General features: G+C 43.4%; 1 protein-coding gene and 1 pseudogene across 1 annotated transcript in view; one reads left to right on the forward strand and one right to left on the reverse strand.

The window, feature by feature from the left end:
- Hpse (heparanase) overlaps nt 1–20,072 on the forward strand; it is a 52,236-nt gene that overhangs the window by 20,510 nt on the left and 11,654 nt on the right. The window contains exons 4-9 of the mRNA XM_045143538.1: nt 10,459–10,632; nt 12,458–12,626; nt 13,263–13,310; nt 15,570–15,663; nt 16,519–16,625; nt 19,470–19,584. Of these exons, the coding sequence (XP_044999473.1) occupies nt 10,459–10,632; nt 12,458–12,626; nt 13,263–13,310; nt 15,570–15,663; nt 16,519–16,625; nt 19,470–19,584 (707 nt within the window). The remainder of the gene's footprint in view (nt 1–10,458; nt 10,633–12,457; nt 12,627–13,262; nt 13,311–15,569; nt 15,664–16,518; nt 16,626–19,469; nt 19,585–20,072) is intronic.
- LOC123459079 lies at nt 9,927–10,017 on the reverse strand (annotated as a pseudogene).

Below are 20,072 nucleotides of genomic sequence, written 5' to 3' on the forward strand. Positions count from 1 at the left end.
ACCTCTGTCTTACAACCTCACAAGCATACTCTTCCTCTACTTTATTTGGCAATGGCATTTCCAAACATATATGCTGCAGCATTTGGATGCTTTTTATTTTTTGTTTCTATTTATTTTAGAGATAGAGAATGGGTATGCCGGGGCATCCAGCCACTGTAAATAAACTCCAGATGCTTGCACCGCCTTGTGCTTTACATGGATACTAGGGAATTAAACCTGGGTCCTTAGACTTTGCAGGCAAGTGCCTTAACTGTCTACTTTTTTTTAAGTTAATAAAATAGACTGAGAGTGTAGCTAAGTGGTAGAGTACATACTTGGCATGCATGAGGCCCTGGACTCAATAACCAGCACCAAGAAAAGAAAAATAATCAATGGGAAATCTTGAGCCCAAAACTTTTATTTATCTTCTGACTTTACCTGTTAGCCACAGAAATCATTAATACTTCATTGTTATCTTCCCTTCCAAATGCAAAAATCCTGCCAGGCATGGTGGTTCACGCCTTTAATCCCAGCATTTGGGAAGCAGAGGTAGGAGGATCCACTGGGAGTTCGATACCACCTAGAGACTACAGTGAGACCCTACCTCAAACAAACAAACAAACAAAAACAAATAAAAAAAATCCCACACAATAAAATCAGAAATGCTTCTACTCCCAGGAGAGAGTCGGAGAGTCAACCTATCATTGGACAGTGACTTCTGAGTCATATCAGGCAGAAAATAGGCCAATAAGTGACTTTCCATAATTTTCAGGAACATTTAAGTCTTGGCCACCAAATAGCATTGTTATCTTATTTCCTCTGTGCTTTATAAACACAGGGCTAACTCAGCCAGTCAGGAATTTATTTCCCTTCACTGAAACAGTTTTTCCAGTTTCCAAACTAAAATGGCATTATCCCACAGAGCTTTAACATAAATGAAACAAGCAATCTTCATTTAAAGTACAAGCATGCCTCATTTTATTGTGCCTTGCCTTAGCCCAGGCTTGTCTCAGGCTGGCCTCAACTCACAGTGATCTTCCTACCTTTGCCTCCCAAGTGCTGGGACTAAGCCCTTGTCTCTCTCTTTTTTTTTTTTTTTTAATTTATTTATTTGCAAGCAGAGAATGAGAAAGATAGACAGACAGAGAGAGAATGGGCACGCTAGGACCTGTAGTCACTGCAAACGAACTCCAGACACATGTGCCCCTTGTGCATCTGGCTTACATGGGTCCTGGGGAAACAAACCTGGGTCCTTTAGCTTCGCAGGGAAGGGCCTTAACCGCTAAGGCATCTCTCCAGCCCCCTTGTCTTTTTTTTAATTGACCAATCTAGCCTTGAAGTCACACTGTTCCTGCCTCAACCTCTGGGATTACAGGCATGCACCATATGCTCAGTCACAGGCTTTGGCTTTTTCTTTTTCTTTTTCTTTTTCTTTTTCTTTTTCTTCTTCTTTTTTGTTTTTGTTTTTGTTTTTCAAGGTAGGGTCTCATTCTAGCCCAGACTGACCTAGAATTCACTATAGAGTCTCAGGGTGGCCTCGAACTTACGGTGATCGTCCTACCTCTGCCTCCCAAGTGCTAGGATTAAAGGCATGCGCCACCACACCTGGCATTTTGACATTTTCTATAAACTGAGGGCTGTGGGAAGCCTGCATCAAGCAAGTTTAGCAGCACCATTTTTATAACAACACCTGATTATTTCATGTTTCTATCACATTTTGGTAATTCTCAAAATATTTCAAATGCACTATTGTATCTTTGTTAGTGTTCTGTGATCAGTAATCTTTGATGTTAGTATAGTTGTTTGGGGGTGTCACAAACCACACCCACATGAAACAGGAACTCAATTGATAAATATGTGTATTCTGAGCACTCTACCCAATCACTGTTTCCCCATCTTTCCCTCTCCTGAGGGTCCTCATTTTCTAAAATCTGAGAACATTGAAGTTAGACTGAGGAATAACTAGATAATCAAGTGAAAAAATAGTCATATATCTCTCACTTTTTTTTTGTTTTGTTTTTTGTTTGTTTTTCAAGGTAGGGTCTCACTCTAGCCCAGGCTGACCTGGAATTCACTATGTAGTGTCAAGGTGACCCTGAACTCATGGTGATCCTCCTACCTCTGCCTCCCAAGTGCTGGGACTAAGGGCATGCGCCACCATGCCTGGGTAAAAAGTATGTTTTTTTAAATTTATTTGCAAGGAGAGAGAGAGAGAGAGAGAGAATGGGCATACTAGGGCCTCCAGCCACTGCAAACAAACTCTAGATACATGTGCCACTTTGTGCATCTAGCTTTACATGGGTACTGGGGAATTGAACCTGGCCCATCAGGCTTTGCAAACAAGTGCCTTTAGCTGATAAGCCATCTCTCCAGCCCCATCTCTTACTTTAACTCAAAAGCTAGAAATGATTAAGCTTAGTGACAAGGTGGCATATGTATCTGGAGACGATATACAGTGGCTAGAGGCTCTGTTGCACCCATTCTTTCTCTCTCTCTCTCTCTATCTGCCTGTCTCTCCCTCTCGAATAGATAAACTAATTAATTATTTTTTTAAAGCTGAGGTAAACTAAAAGTTGGGCCCCTGCACCAAAGAGCCACATTCTGAATGTGACAGGAATGTTCTTAAAGTAAATTGAAGGTTCTACACCAGTGTATGCAGGAAGCCCCCCAATTTCAGTTTTGAAAACATTTCCTCTCTTGGTGAGATGCTGTCAAAGAGCTCCATTTTACAGAGGAATCTTTTTGAAAAGAGTCAGTTGATGAGAGAAACTTCATTTTGTTCTTAAGAAATTGCCATAGTCCCCCCCCCCCCCGCAACCTTCAATAACCACAACCCAATCAGCCTAAAGCTGTCAAAAATCAAGGCAAGAGGGCTAGAGAGATGGCTTAGCAGTTAAGGTGCTTGCCTGCGAAGCCTAAGGACCCAGGTTTGATTCTCTAGGTCCCACATAAGCCAGATGCACATGGTGGCACATGCATCTGGAGTTCATTTGTAGTGGCTAGAGGCCCTGGTGTGCCCATTCTCTCTCTCTCTCTCCCTTTCTGTCTCTAATAAATAAATAAATAAAACATACCTTTTTTTTAAAGAATCAAGGCAAGACCCTCCACACCATCGCAAGGGTTATGACTGGAAGCTCAGATGGCAGTTGGCATTTTTTTTAGCAATAAATACTTAAACTATGTACATTTTAATTTTTAAAATTTTTGTGGTTTATGTACATTTTAAACATAATAGTATTTATTGTTCCCTGAATAGACCACAATATAATGTAAACATAATTTATATATATTGGGGAAGCAAAAATTTGTATGACTTACTGTGTTGTAACAGGTGATTTATTGCAGTGCTCTGAACACACTGTCTCCTAGGCATGCCTGTACATTATTTATTTAAAGCAAATTATTTATCTGTGTAAGATTTACTGTAAACCACCTGGATTTCAGTATATCAAGTAGATTTTTCCTTTTATATATTTTTGTTTACAAGGCATAGAAAAATGTGAGCCATAGGAAATCAAAAAAGAGCATGTGTTAACAGCTAATACCGTTCTCTAATATGGAATTATTTTCTTTTAGACCTGTTTATCAACAATTTTCACACATGTATGTAATGTATTTTAATCATAATTCCCTCCCTAAATGCAGACTTTGTTGTTGTTGTTGTTGTTTTGTGGTTTGTTTGTTTGTTTTTTCCCGAGGTAAGGTCTTAGTCTAGCCCAGGCTGACCTGGAACTCACTCTGTAGTCCCAGGCTGGCCTTCAGTTCAACAACCATTGTCCTATATCTTTATCCCAAGTGCTGAGATTAAAGGCATGTACCACCACACCCGGCCCTAAACTCAGGCATTTTATTTATTTATTATTTGTATTTTATGCTTAATAGTTTATCTTCTTTTATCCCCTCACCCCTGATCCCATTATCCTGGAGCCCTCCTCAGTGGGGTTATGGGATTCACTGTGGAGTCATGAAGGCCTCAGCCAGTTCCTATGGTAGTGAGGGCGGCGCTGTGCCTCAGGGAATTCCTCCCTACTCTGTGACTCTTAAACTCTTTCCACCTCCTCTTCTGCAAGGTTCCCTGAGCCCTGGAGGCCTGTTGGCAGTCTGACTTAGTGTTGAGTTCTCTGCAGCCTCTGGATTTCTGCTTTGATAGGTTTTGATTGACTCCCATGTCTGTCACCATCACCCCGGAACCGACTGGCAGACTAGCCTAGCCACAACAGCAGTATGCATGTCACCTCTTCCTCTACAGTTTCTCCTGGGCCCTGGCAGATATGGTGGGGTGGCAAGTGCTGTGGTGGGCAGTTGGCTATCTTCTTGTCTTTTCGATGGTTCTTGGCTCTCCTCCATTTTCTGTGCCATCTGTAAAACAAAACACATTCTCCAGTTAAGGCTGAGAGGAGCATGGGTCAAAGGGGGCATGCAGTTATTTGAGAGATTTTTTTGGTGTGAAAACCCACTCTTTTTCTCCCGAGGGCAGTGGGTGCTTCTCTCTGAAGTCTATGAGTTTCCTGGCCATGGGATTCTGACTTGGTTTCCAGTACCAGATATGAGTTCTGTCCCACTGAGCAGGCCTCATGTCCAATCAGAGAACAGTTGGTTACCTGCCAAGGTTGTGTGGCTCTATTGCACAAGTGTGTGCTTCTTGTACGGCTGGTTGAAATCTCAGGCATTTTTTTTAAAAGGCTTTTTTTTTTTAAAATTATTTATTTATTTATTTATTTGAGAGAGACAGACACAGAAAGAAAGGCAGAGAGAGAGAGAGAGAGAGAGAGAGAGAATGGGCGCGCCAGGGCTTCCAGCCTCTGCAAACGAACTCCAGACGCGTGCGCCCCCTTGTGCATCTGGTTAACGTGGGACCTGGGGAACCAAGCCTCGAACCGGGGTCCTTAGGCTTCACAGGCAAGTGCTTAACCGCTAAGCCATCTCTCCAGCCCAATCTCAGGCATTTTTAAGAGGAGTGGAGACTATTCTAGTATTTTAGTAAGCTTGATTTATTGTTAAATTAAATTTGGCATAAGCAGGGCCATCTGAGATCCCACTAAAGGAATGACAAAATCCACAGTAGTGTGGTCTCATTTGCAATAAGCTATGATATAGGCCACTTAGAAGACTCCATGGTATTAACCAGTGGAGTCCTACATTTTGGGGAGACAATCATATTAAATATTATACCAGTAAAACCACATTGAGATTCCATCTCACCCCTGTCAGATTGGCCACCATCATGAAAACAAATGATCATAAATGTTGGCGGGATGTGGAAAAAGAGGAACCCTTCTACACTGCTGGCGGGAATGCAATCTGGTCCAGCCATTGTGGAAATCAGTGTTGACGTTCCTAAAACAGCTCAAAATCTCTAGGACACAATGAAGGCAGTTCTAAGAGGTAAATTTATAGCCTTAAGTGCCTATATTAAGAAATTAGAAAGGTCGCAAGTAAACGACCTAATGCTTTACCTTAAAGCCTTGGAAGAACAAGGCAAACCAAGATAGGAAGAATAATAAAGATTAGGGCAGAAATTAATGAAATAGAAACAACAAAAAAAACAATCCAAAGAATTAAATATTATACCAGTTTATCTTCAGTTTTCAAAAACTAAAAAGGTTTGCTACCTCACATCATCATGTTTTTGATTTTTTTAAAGTGGGGTCTCACTCTAGCCCAGGCTGCAGCAATCCTCCTACCTCTGCCTCCCGGGTGCTGGGATTAAAGGTGTGTGCCGCCACACTCGGCTGCCACTTTGTACATCTGGCTTTATGTGGGTACAGGGGAATCAGACCTGGGTTGTTAGGCTTTGCAGGCAAGCACCTTAACCATTGAGCCATCTCTCCAGCCCCTGGTTTCTAAATGTTAATGTGCATGTCATGGAATCACTGACCATGTTTAATTCAGGTGTCTGTTTGTTATACTGACAAACATCTCAGAAGCCAGCAGGGGTTTCCACACATTGTGCTAAATTTGTGGCTGAGGTTACTCATGGCTAAGTGACTTTAGAAGTAGGGTGTGATGAAAGAGGGAATGTGACCAGGATGTTCTCATGATTGGGTTAATAGCCTACATCCTTAAAAACTGGTGTCCTAGAAGTGAGTTTTCTAATGCAGGTCTTCTTGGATTTTTTTTTTTTTTTTTTTTTTTGGTAGGGTTTCACACTAGCCCAGGCTGACCTGAAATTCACTATGTAGTCTCAGGGTGGCCTCAAGCTCACGGCGATCCTCCTACCTCTGCCTCCTGAGTGCTGGGACTAAAGATGTGTACCACCACACTCGGCTGAGTGGTATGTTTTGTTTTTATTTTATTTGAGAGTGCAAGAGAGAAACAGGCAGACAGAAAAAAAGAGAATGGACATACTGGGGTCTCTAGCCACTGCAGACAAACTCCAGACACATATGCCACCTTGTGCATCCGGCTTTACGTGGGTACTAGAGAATTGAACCTGGGCCCTATGGCTTTGCCGGCAAGCGTCTTAACTGCTAAGAGATCTCTCCATCCTAAGTGATAAATCTTACTTAAGCAGATGATGAAACTTTTGTCATGAGAACAGACACTCATGTTGTAAACTTGTTTGGGCAGGTCAAAGAAGTGGCCTTACAGATGTAATTCCAGGTGTGACTGCAGAAAGGCGGCTCCCTTATTATATTATCTGTTTAATGGTTTCCTTTTCCTTCGCCTCTTCCTCATCATTACACTCTCCAGCCCTATGATGGATTCTTTTATGCAAACAATGACACACATTAAAGACTAAAAAAAAAAGATCCAGTTCCATTATTTAATTTATTTTTTAATATTTTATTTTTTATATTTATTTATTTGATGGAGAAAGAGGGAGGGAAAAAGAATGGGCATGCCAGAGCCTCCAGCCACTGTAAACAAACTCCAGACACGTGTGCTCCCTTGTGCATCTGGCTAACGTGCATCCTGGGGAATTGAACCTGGGTCCTTTGGCTTTGCAGGCAAATGCCTTAATCGCTAAGCCATCCCTTTAGCCCATTTATTTTATTTTTTAATTAATACTTTTTTTAAAATTAGCTTTGAAAGTAACAGATTGCCTTGTGACATTTTCATACAAACCTCATTTTGGCTGACTCTTCCTTCCTCCATCTTCTACCCCACACCCTCCATTTAAGTCTCTCTTCCCATCTCGTGGACCCCTTTCTAGTTTCTTGGCCTTCACCCTTTATTCCTACCTAGATATACATGTCCCATAGTTAGAAGCTAGGATCCACATATGAAAGAGAACATGGGATATTTGTCTTTCTGAGACTATATTACTAACTTATGTGTGGGTTTTCAGTTCCATCTACTTTCTACAGGTTTCATAATTTCATTTTTCTTTATAGCTGGGTAAGAGTCCATTGTGTATATGTACCACCTTTTCTTTAGCCATTCATATTTTGGTGTATATGTAGGCTGACTTCATTCCCTTGCTATTGTGAATTAAGCAACAATAAAAATGAATTTGCAAGTATCTTTGTGGTAGAAGATAGAGTCCTTATAGATATGTCTTATGGTAGTTCTGTTCCTAGGTTTACTTTTCCTTTTAATATCTTTTTGTTCATTTTTTATTTTTATTTATTTGAGAGCGACAGACACAGAGAGAAAGACAGATAGAGGGAGAGAGAGAGAATGGGCGCACCAGGGCTTCCAGCCCCTGCAAACGAACTCCAGACACGTGCGCCCCTTGTGCATCTGGCTAACGTGGGACCTGGGGAACCGAGCCTCGAACCGGGGTCCTTAGGCTTCACAGGCAAGCGCTTAACCGCTAAGCCATCTCTCCAGCCCTTATTTTTCCTTTTAGACAGAGCAAGAGAGAGAGAGAGAGAGAGAGAGAGAGAGAGAGAGAGAGAGAATTGGCATCCCAGGGCCCCAGCCATTGTAATCAAATTCCAGACGCTTGTGCCACCTAGTGGACTTGTGCGACTTTGCGCTTGCCTCTTATGCATCTGGCTTAGGTGGGTTCTGGGGAATCGAACTTGCATCCTTAGTCCTCTAGGCATGCACCTTAATCACTAAGCAATCTCTCCAGCTCCCTGCACTTATTTTACAACTGAATTTGTAAGTGGATATTTAGATTATGAAAGGTGAGATTTATGTTAACTAATGGAAGTGGGGCCTAGAGTCCTATGCTGCTTTTACCATTAGTCATTTGAACAAAACCTAACTGCCAAAGGAGCATGTCTTGTCCCTTCTACCAGATCTTCCAACAGCTATAGTAGATAAAGTGAAATTTTTGTTTTCTTTCTCTCTCTTTTTTGTTTTTTTGAGGAAGGGTCTCACTCTAGCCCAGGCTGACCTGGAATTCACTATGTAGTGTGAGGGTGGCCTTGAACTCATAGTGATCCTCCTACCTCTGCCTCTCAAGTGCTGGGATTAAAAGCATGCACCACAATGCCTGGCGCGCGCGCATGCATGCACCCCCCCCCTCTCTCTCTCTCTCTTATTATTTTTATTTATTTGCAAACAGAGGGATAGATAGAATGGGAACACCAGGGACTCCAGCTGCTGCTGCAAAAAAAAAAAACCTCTGCAAACATGCGTACTGGGGAATTGTATTCACGTCATTAGACTTTGCAGGAAAGTGCCTTAACTGCTGAGCCATCTCTCCAACACCTTTTTCTCTTTTTTTGAGATAGGGTCTCATGTAACCCAGGCTGGCCTCATCCTCCTTATGAAGCCAAGGATGACAAAATTCTGGTCCTCTTGCCTCCACCTCCTGAGTGTTGAGTACTGGCCACCATACTTGGCTTATTCAGCACTTTATGCATGGTAGAGAAGCCCTCTGCCTATGAAGCCACATTCCCCAGTTTTATTTTTGAAATGTGGGTTTTTCTATTTCATTTTTAATATTTATTATTTATTTGAGAGAGAGAGAAATAAGCAGGTAGAGAGCAAGATAATCGGTGTGCCAGGGCCTCTGGGCACTGCAAACGCATGCACAACCTTGTGCATTTGGCTTTATGTGGGTATTGGGGAATCGGACCTGAGTCCTTTGGCTTTTCAGGCAGGTGCTTTCACTGCTAAGTCATCTCTCCAGCCCCGCCTCCTCCCCCTTTTTTTTTTTTTTTTTTTTTTTTTAGTTTTCCAAGGTAGGGTCTCACTCTAGCTCAGGCTGACCTGGAATTCACTCTTCAGTCTCTGTGTGACCTTGAATTCTTGGTGATCCTCCTACCTCAGCCTCCTGAGTGCTGGGATTAAAGGTGCGCACCACCACGCCCGGCTCCATTTTTCTTTTTCTTTTTTTTAGTTAATTAAGTTTGGTTGCTTGTGTGCATGTATGTGTGGTGCATGTCTGACGTCTGAGTGTGTGCCCTTGTGGTGCCCCACGTGCTCGCGAGCCGGAGGGGAGGGGATGCTGCCTTGTGTGGCCAGAGCTGAACATCGGGTTTCCAGCTCCATCCATTCTTACTTGAGCCGGAGTCTCCTACTGAGGCCGTGTTTTTTTGTGAGCAGGGAGGTTCCCTGGTCCCTATTCCCCTTTGTGGGACTTAAGTTACAGGCAGTGTGGCCATGCCCAACTCCTTAGGTGGGCTCTGGAGACCTGAACTCAAGTGGTTTCAGGCCCCCTCAGGTCTTCATGCTTGCATGGGAAATGCATTTACCCATCTCTCCAGCCTACATTATGTAGTCTCAGGGTGGCCTTGAACTAACTATCTCTCTCCCTCTCTCTCTCTCTCTCTCTCTCTCTCTCTCTCTCTCTCTCTCTCTCTCTCTGTCTCAACAAGCCTCCTACCTCTGCCTCCCAAATCCTGGGATTAAAGACATGTGTCACCATGCCCGGCTTTTTGTTTGTTTGTTTGTTTCTTGAGGTGAGGTTTCACTTTAGCCCAGGCTGACCAGGAATTCACTATGTAGTCTCAGGATGGCCTTGAACTCACAGTGATCCTCCTACCTCTGTGTCCCAAGTGCTGGGATTAAAGGTGTTATTTTAATTAAAGGCCCAGCCTTTTTTTAAAAAAAACTCTTTATTCTTTTATTTTAGGGGCCATACTAATCTTCTCTATATTGTTCCTATTTTAGGATATGTGCTGTCAAATCGAGCACCACATTTTTCCTTTTAAATTTGCTACAGGGAAGAGAATGTCAAGATAGAAAAAATCATGCCAAGAGGGCATACTTAGGCATACTGATAGTCACTTATTAGAAGCAAAATTCCTCTGGGTTAACAATAAAAATAACTAATGAAGGGCTGGAGAGACAGCTCAGAGGTTAAAGGCAATTGCTTACAAAGCTTGATGGGCTGGCTCGAATTCCCCAGTCCTCATGTAAAGCCAGGTGCACAAGGTGGTGCGGGCATCTGGAGTTTATTTGCAGTGGCAAGAGGCCCTGGTTTGCCCATACTGTCTCTCTCATCCTACCCCCACCCCTCCCTTCTCTGGTTGTAAATAAGGAATAAATAAGCAAACAAATAAATGGAGAGCACGCCTGGAGGTCGTCTTGTCTGGGGTGCAGATGTAACCATTAAACGGAGCCATTTTCTTCTAGGAAGCTCAGTGGATATGCTGTACAGTTTTGCAAAGTGCTCAGGATTGGACTTGATCTTTGGTCTAAATGCATTGCTGAGAACGGCGGATTTGCGCTGGAATAGCTCCAACGCCCAGCTTCTCCTGGACTACTGCTCCTCCAGGGGCTACAACATCTCTTGGGAGCTGGGCAACGGTATGTATCTCTGGGAATATTTCATTCACAAGAAAACGCCCTCTTGGCATGATTTTTTCTATCGTGACATTCTCTTCCCTGTAGCAAGTATCCTTTCTGAGCACACTCTTGCAAGTGCCCAGTCATACAACTTAAATTTATTTTTATTTATTTATTTGAGAGTGACAGACAGAGAGAAAGAGGCAGAGAGAGAGACAATGGGTGCGCCAGGGCCTCCAGCCACTGGAAACGAACGCCAGATGCATGCGCCGCCTTATGCATCTGGCTAACGTGGGTCCTGGGGAATCAAGCCTTGAACTGAAGTCCTTAGGTTTCACAGGCAAGCGCTTAACCCTGAGCCATCTCTCCAATCATACAACTTTTATAACTGCATTTGGAAGAAAACTCCTTTCTGGAACCTAGAGCCTATTGTTAATCCCAGTTTATGCTGTTTTTTGTTTTGCTTTGTTTTTTGTTTTACAAGGTAGGGTTTCACTCTAGCCCAGGCTGACCTAGAATCCACTATGTAGTCTCAGGGTGGCCTCGAATTCATGGCAATCCTCCTACCTTTGCCTCCCAAGCCTCCCAAGTGTTGGGATTAAAGGTGTGCACCACCATGCCTGGCTTGTTTATGCTGTTTTTAAGATGATAAATACTATTGGAGCCAACAATATCTACCCTGATCCCAGGTTATCTCAGGATTCCCGGAGTCTCTTAAATCTATTATGCTTGACACGCTGGATTCAGCCAAACTATGGAGTAGGCAGTTTGAGTTTACTTTTCCCTTCCTTTCTCATGTCAGCTTGTCAGGTCTTCTCAACAACCCCAAGCTGACATTCATGACCTACTCAAGCTGTCTCAAGGACACCGACATAGACTCTTACCCAAGCCAACCTTCTAAGCGTCTCCTCATTTTTTTTTTTTTGCAAAAACCTTATAAACTCTAAGTAGTATATTAATGACTAGTCACATTTATTAAGATATGTTTATAGGATATCTACACATCAGACAATAGAACTATATATAAGATACAAAATGGAATGTAGGCTGAATGTGGTAGTGCACTCCTTTAATCCAAGCACTTGGCAGGCAGAGGTAGGATAGCTGTGAGTTCGAGACCAGCCTGGGACTACAGAGAGAGTTCCAGGTCAGCCTGTGCTAGAGTGAGATCCTACCTTGAATCCACTCCCCCTCCATACATATAAAAAGCAAGACACTAATTAGAGCATTAAACATTTTCTCCCTACCCAGTTTTTTCTTTTGAAATATTTCATTTATTTATTTAAGACGAGAGAGAGAGGGAGAAAGGAAGGAAGGAAGGAAGGAAGGAAGGAAGGAAGGAAGGAAGGAAGGAAGGAAGGAGGGAAAAGAAGGAAGGAAAGGAAAGAAAGAGACAGATAAAGAGAGAATAGGCACACCAGGGCCACTATCCACTGCAAACAAACTCCAGATGCATGCACCATCTTATGCATATGGCTTTACATGGGTACTGGGGAATTGAACCTGGTTTCTTTGGCTTTGCAGGCAAGTGCCTTAACCACTAAGCTGTCTCTCCAGGCCCCTACCCATTTTTTTAATAAAATAAAGTTATTAAATACTGGATACAGACTACTTTCTGAATAGCCAGTGATTTAATATTTCCATTATTAATTTGTTTGCCTAATACTTCTTCATACCCATTATATAATTAAAATTTTTATTCCTAGAATATCTTCTTAATAACTAGGGGTCTTACTTTTCATGACTTTGGATTATGAGCTTATAATTTAAAAAATGTTTTTTGCTGTTTGCTTGTAAGTAAAAAATATTTAGGTAGGTGATCAATGTGAGAATCACTGTCTTTCAGAACCTAACAGTTTCAGGAAGAAGGCTGGCATTTCCATTGATGGATTGCAGCTGGGAGAAGATTTTGTTGAGTTGCATAAACTTCTAAGAAATTCCACATTCAAAACTGCAAAACTCTATGGTCCTGATATTGGTCAGCCTCGAAGAAAGGTAGTTCAATTGCTGAGGAGGTAAGACCTGGGGGGGGCACAAAACTTCTTTTCTTAGAAATAAATGGAAAAGAGAGAGAGGGAGGGAGAGAGAGAGAGAGAGAGAGGGAAAGAGAGAGAGAGGGAGAGAGGGAGAGAGAGAGAGAGAGGAGAAGAGGAAAGGAAAGGAAAGGAAAGAAAAGAAAAAAGAAAAGAAAAGAAAAGAAAAGAGTGGTCCTCTCTGGTGGCGAAACACCAGCAGTCACATGTTATAAACAATGTGCTGCAAGCCAGATGTAGTGACACATGCCTTTAATCCCAGTACTGGGGAGGCAGAGGTAGGAGGACCTCTGTGAGTTTGAGGCCAGCCTGAGACTACATAGTGAATTCCAGGTCAGCCTGGGCTAGAGTGAGACCCTACCTCGATCTGGCGGGAGGGGGGGGGGCAGGGTAGGAGAAACACAAATAAATAAAGAGTATGCCGCAGGCTACGTGGTAGCTTAATGGGGTTACACTGACTCAGAGTCCTGAAGACTCGGAGATGATTGGTGCTTGTGATTAGAATGTTTGTGCGCCTGAAACCAACATTGTAATCAGCCACCCCTGGGTAGTAAAACGCTGCTGAAGATGTACCTGTGTCTGAGGACTAAGTGATACCATCATAGAACTTTGTTCCAGTTTCCTGATGGCTGGTGGAGATGTGATTGATGCGGTTACGTGGCATCAGTAAGTATAGACATTGATTTAATATCCCCATTATTAAGTTCAATTTGGTTAGTATACCTCACACCTCAGTTATTTTTAAAAATATTTTTGATTTTTATTTATTAGAAAGAGAGAGAGCCAGGCATGGTGGCACACGCCCTTAATCCCAGCACTCGGGAGGCAGAGGTAGGAGGCCGTGAGTTCAAGGCCACCCTGAGACTACAGAGTTAATTCCAGGTCAGCCTGGACCAGAGTGAGACCCTACCTCGAAAAACCAAAAAAAAAAAAAAAAAAGAGAGAGAGAGAGAGAGCTAGAAAGAGGAAGATAGAGAGAATGGGCATGCCAGGGCCTCTAGTCACTGCAAACAAAATCCAGATGCATGCACCACCTTGTGCATCTGGATTTTGTGGGTCCTAGGGAATTGAACCTGGATCCTTTGGCTTTGCAGGCAAGTGCCTTAACCACTAAACCATCTATCCAGCCCATACCTAAGTATTATAGTTATATTAGAGTAGGGCACCTGGGTGTGGTGGCTCATGCCTTTAATCCCAGCAATTGGGAGGCAGAGGTAGGAGGATTGCCATGAGTTCAAGGCCAGCCTGGAACTGCGGAGTAAATTTCAGATCAGCCTGAGCTAGAGGGAGGTACTAACTTGAAAAAAAAAAAATCAGAGAGAGAAAGAAGGGCTTCAGTGGCTCAGTAGTCTAGCGGGATGATTGCCACTTAAGATGTATGGAAAATAGGACTGGGCATTGTGGCTTTCTCCTGTTATCTCAACATTCAGGAGGAGTAGGAGGACCACTATGAGTTCTAGGCCAGCCTGGGCTACAAAGTAAGTTTCAGGTTAGTCTGAGAGTGGGGTCACTCTAGCCCAGACTAACCTGGAATTCACTATGTAGTCTTAGGGTAGCCTTGAACTCTTGGCAAACCTCCTACCTCTGCATCCTGAGTGCTGGGATTAAAGGTGTGTGCTGCCCCACCCAGCATAATGCTACTTTTTTTAAAAAAGATATTTCATTTATTTATTTGAAAGAAGGGGGCAGAGAAAGAGAGAGAATGGGCAGGCATGCCAGGGCCTCCAGCCACTGGAAGCAAACTCCAGATACCTTGTGCATCTGGTTTTTTGTGTGTCCTGGGGGAATCAAACCTGGGTGCTTTGGCTTTGCAGGCAAGCACCTCAACAGCTAAGCCATCTCCCCAGCCCAATGCTACTTTTATTCATTGCCAGTTTTCAAAAATTATTTCCACTTAACTGTTAATTGGTTTTTAGCTCAAGTAAAAAATAAAAAAAAAATGTAGGGCTGGAGGGATGGCTTAGCAGTTAAGCTCTTGCCTGTGGAGCCTAAGGACCCCGGTTCGAGGCTCAATTCCCCAGGACCCATGTTAGCCAGATGCACAAGGGGGCACACGCATCTGGAGTTCATTTGCAGTGGCTGGAAGCCCTGGCACGCCCACTTTCTCTCTCTCTTTGCCTTTTTCTCGCTCTCTCTCTGTCACTCTCAAATAAATAAATAAAAATAAACAAAAAGATTTTTTTTAAAGTAGTATCTCATCAAGCAGCATTATAATAGAACTTTTTGGTTGTTGTTGTTTTTTCAAGGTAGGGTCTCGCTCTAGCCCAGGATGACCTGGTACTCACTCTGTAGTCCCAGGTTGGCCTCAAACTCACAGCAATTATCCTACCTCTGCCTCCTGAGCACTGGGATTAAAGGAGTGTGCCACCATGCCCAGTTTATCCCAGAATTTTAATAGCAATAAAACAAAAAAATCAATATAATTTTAAATAATGTGGTAGTCATTATAAATAACAAGATATACTACTAACTAAGTCATGGAATATAAAAGCAGCTGGAAGAAAGGACAGGTACCCTATCTCGGCTGTCTCTTCTGAAGGTGGAATAGCTAAAGCATTTAGATAGAATAAACTCTTCCCCATGGCTCCCTCCATTTTGGTACCTCATAGAACTTTTCTTTTCTTCTTCTTCTTTCTTTTTCTTTTTCTTTTTTTTTTTTTTTTGTTTGTTTTTCAAGGTAAGGTCTCGCTCTAGCCCAGGCTGATCCGGAATTCTGGAATTCACTATGTAGTCCCAGGGTGGCCTCGAACTCATGGTGATCCTCCTACCTCTGCCTCCCAAGAGCTGGGATTAAAGGCGTGCGCTACCACACCCAGCTAACTTTTTTTTTTATAGTAGGGGATGAAAAAGGTAGGAAAGAGGACAAGATTCACAAATGACTTTAAAGCATACAGTAAACTGTTTTTTTTTTTCTGAATATTTTAGCTACTATTTGAATGGACGTAATGCCACCAAAGAAGACTTTCTGAGCTCTGATGTACTGGACACTTTTATTTTATCTGTGACAGAAATTTTACAGGTAATGATCTTTATAAATTTTTCATGTCAAGCCAAACTTTATAGTCTAATTACTTCTAAATTCTGTAGGTATATATAGTTACATCTGTCTAATATGAAAGACTAAGCACTATGTCTAATTCACCCTTGGTGTCTCCTCAGCATTGGCTCTTAGCCATTTATTGTAATTAGGAATTGAGAGGTTTGGGGAAATGGCTTGGCAGTTAAAGACGCTTGCTTGCGAAGCCTGCTGGCTCGGGTTTGGTTCCCTAGTACCCACATAAAGCCAGACGCAAAAAGTGGCATGTGCTTCTAGAGTTCATTTGGAATGGCAAGAGGCCTTGGAACACCCTCAGCCATACAGACACACACAGAGTGAGAGAGAGAGATAAAAAGTAAAGAAATGTGGGCTGGAGAGATGGCTTAGCGGTTAAGTGCTTGCCTGTGAAGCCTAAGGACCCCGGTTCGAGGCTCGGTTCCCCAGGACCCACGTTAGCCAGATGCACAAGGGGGCACACACATCTGGAGTTCATTTGCAGTGGCTGGAGGCCCTGGCGTGCCCATTCTCTCTCTCTCTCTCACTCTCAAATAAATAAATAAAATTGAACAAAAAAAAAGATAAAATAAAGAAATGTAAAATATTGCCAATAGTCTTTTCAATTAAAATTATTAGGCCATATATGGATTTGCTTCTACTTCAATCATACACTAATAGGGCAATAAAAGAAAATGGCAGAGACCTGGATGCCTGTAAACGTGTTTTGTAACTGGATGGGATGGATGCGTCTGGGAACGTAAGGCTTTGAGTGCAGTTGGTCTTCAGCCCCACAGTGGTTTGTTTGTTTGCGGTTACCATGGAGACTTTCCTGTTCCCTAGGTGGTTGAGGAGACCAAACCCGGCAAAAAGGTGTGGTTGGGAGAAACAAGCTCTGCATATGGCGGTGGAGCACCCTTGCTGTCTGACACCTTCGTGGCTGGCTTTATGTGAGTGAAACTGTGCTGGCTTCGGAGACCGAACTTCAGCTCCATCCTCCCTATCACTAGTGCCAGCCAGAACCAGGTCAAAGGCAGTTTCTATGGCACAGCCCCCACATTTGTGCCAGGTCTTGCAAAAAAAAAAAAAAAAAAGTGGCTTACTACATCTTGCAGGACATCTTTAATAAGCATCCCAAATTAAACATTTTAAGGATAAATTGTTTTAGAAATTTTGGATAGGCCTTAGGAAGCTGAAGCAAGAGGATTGAAAGTTCAAGACATGCCTTGGCTACAAAGTAAGTTCAAGGTCAGCCTAGACAACTGAGACTCTATGTAAAAGTATAAAAGTAGGGCTGGAGAAATGGCTCAGCAGGTTAAGGCACTTTCCCTCCATGCCTAACTACCCAGGTTCGATTCCCCAGTACCCACTGGGGACTAAAGTGAAAAGTAAAGCCAGATGCACAAAGCAGCTCATGCATCTGGAGTTTGTTTGCAGAGGTTAGAGGTCCTGGAGCTCGCTCTCTCCCCCTCTCTCTCCTTGTACATAAACAGTATCTTTTAACAAGTACAAAGGTGCCAGGCATGGTGGCGCACGCCTTTAATCCCAGCACTCGGGAGGCAGAGGTAGGAGGATCACCATGAGTTTGAGGTCACCCTGAGACTATGTAGTGAATTCCAGGTCAGCCTGGGATAGAGTGAGACCCTACCTCAAAAAACAAAACAAAGCAAAAGAAAAAAGTATTAGAGAGATGGCTTAGCAGTTAAGGTGCTTGCCTGTAAAGCCTAAGGACCCATGTTCAACTCTCCAAGTCCCAGTAAGCCAGACGCACAAGATGATGCATGTACACAAAATGGCACGCAAGTCTGGAGTTCAGTTGCAGTGGCTGGAGGCCCTGGTACATCAGTTCTTCCCTCTTTGTGCTCAATGTCGCTCTCATAAAAAAAAAAAAAATTACAAAAGAATAAAAAGTAAAATGAGCTGGGCATGGTGGTGCACGCCTTTAAATCCCAGCACTTGGGAGGGCAGAGGTAGGAGGATCACCATGAGTTGAGGCCATCCTGAGACTCCATAGTGAATTCCAGGTCAACCTGAGCTACAGCAAGACCTACCTCGAAAAACCAAAAAAAAAAAAAAAGTAAACTGAAAGCTGAGGATATAAGTCAGTGGTGGAGTGATTGCCTAGAATGTACAATACCCTAGGTTTAATTCTCAGTACTACAAAAAATAAAAAAATAAAAAAAAAGAGGAAGAAGGAGGAGGAAGGGAGAGGGGGAGGGAAGGAGGAAAGAAGAAGGAGAGGGAAAAACAGAGGGAGAAGAAGAGAGAGTAACAAAGGAAGAAACGGATGGCAGAAGAAAGGAAGGAAGAGAGAGAGAGGGAGGGAGGGAAGAAAGGGGAAGTGTGGTCGGTTATTATGGCCAATATGTATGCCAAGGAATTTGTGTGAGTCAGCTTTCTGTTGCTGTAATAAAATACCTGAGATAAACAATCTAAAAGGAGGAAAGGTTTGTGTTGGATTATACTTTCCAAGGTTTCAGCCCTTGAAAATGTGGTCCTGCAACTTTGGGTCTGTGGTAAAGCAGCCCTTCATGGTGGACACACACGGCAGAAGAAACTGCTGGCCTCGTGGGTGACGGGAGAAGAGGGAGGGGTTCCAGTGTCCCCTTCAAGGGCATTCTGCAAAGTGACCTGCTTCTTCCAACTGAGCCCTGCTTCCTTACATTTCTACCACCTCACAAAGGCACCTGTAGTGAGGGCCAGGCTTCAATACATGAGCCTTTGGGGGACACCTGAGATTGAGACCTAGGAGTCCCTCTTCTGAAAAAGCTTGATCTTAACCGGGCACTGTGGTGCGCGCAATACAGCCCCAGCACTTGGAGCCTCCTGATCAGAGTTCACAAGGACCCCCCTGTCAGTGTAGGAAGCCAGGGAGGAAGTGTAGAGGAGGAGGGGAAGTGTGAAAGTCTCCTTCCAGAGCTTTGGCTCTGAGAAAGATACTGTGTACAGGTAGCTGTGTTGCAGATTCTCAAGTTTCAAGCCTAAAGTATGAGATCACACCAAAGAGGCTACCCCCGTGAGTTTCAAGATGGACTGAAGCACTCCTTACCCAGCACTACAGACTTGACTGCTTTAAACTACTGGTTTATTTATGTCCATTACAACCCAGGACTCTTTAACTTTAGAGGTTTGCATCTTTTCACATGGAGAGTCTGGGTTTTTAAATTTTTTTTCCCTCCCATCCTTATGCTTTCCTCCACCATCTTTGTTGTCCAGATAACACACAAATCCTTGACTATTAATGGGCACGTGAGGAATAGAGAAAAGAATGAACATGCTTGCTTTACCATTTCCTAAAGACAGAGCAGGAGACAGAGGGCAGGCAGATCAGAGGAGGTGATGGAGTTCAGTCGTGCTCTGTTATTCAAATGCTTTCCCTTTTCCTGAAGACACAGGGGACCGAGGGCAGATCAGAGGAGGTGGTGGTTAGAGCTTAGCTGCGTTGCCATGTCGCTCACATTTGGTCCCGCTGATGGGGTCTTCCCTTCAGCCCTCACACAGTGTGCGTAGGGAAGGACTATTGGATGGGGACTTGTCCACAGTGGTGGCGTTTGCTCGGTAGAAGTTGTCCTGCCTGAAAGGGACACAAGTGGGAAGATAGAAAGGGCGTGTGTGTTTGTGCAGCGCATGCACTGCACGTCACCATCTCATTTCAAACTGCTTGTCTGTAATTAATGCCACTCTTCTAGTTTCCTGTTAATTCCTCCCACGCAGCTGAACAAAGCACTGTGTAATCAGAATCGAATACTTTTTGTTTCTTCAAACTGAAGAAAGCTGGTGTTGCTCTGTCTTAGGTGGCTGGATAAGCTGGGCCTATCAGCCCGAATGGGCATAGAAGTCGTCATGAGACAGGTGTTATTTGGAGCTGGAAACTACCACTTAGTGGATAAAAATTTCGAGCCTGTACCTGTAAGTGACCCTGTTTTTCTGTTTCCGTGAGTAAATGGAGGCTGCTCAGGGCTCTGTACTAACCTGCTATGAACGATCCGGCCCCTCAGTAAACTGCTAAATGTGGGGTGAAGAGTTAGGAGGGCCTGAGAGATGATCTATCCTAATGTTTCTTTGTGTCTCAAGAGGTGACATGCAGAGCCAGGAATGACTCTGAGAATGTGGTCCAGTTGGAGTATGGTGTGCATTTGTTTTGAAAGGGATAATTTGTATTTTTTAAATAATTTTTTTGTTTATTTTTATTTATTTACTTGAAAGAAAGAGGCAGACAGAGAGAGAGAATGGGCACACCAGGGCCTCCAGCCACTGCAAATGAACTCCAGATGAATGTGCCCCCTTGTGCATCTGGCTAACATGGGGCCGTAGAGAATCAAGCCTCGAACTGGGGGTCTTTAGGTTTCACAGGCAAGCGCTTAACCACTAAGCCATCTCCCCAGCACTGAATTTTT

The sequence above is a fragment of the Jaculus jaculus genome, chromosome 2 (assembly GCF_020740685.1).
Source record: "Jaculus jaculus isolate mJacJac1 chromosome 2, mJacJac1.mat.Y.cur, whole genome shotgun sequence".
NCBI lineage: Eukaryota > Metazoa > Chordata > Mammalia > Rodentia > Dipodidae > Jaculus > Jaculus jaculus.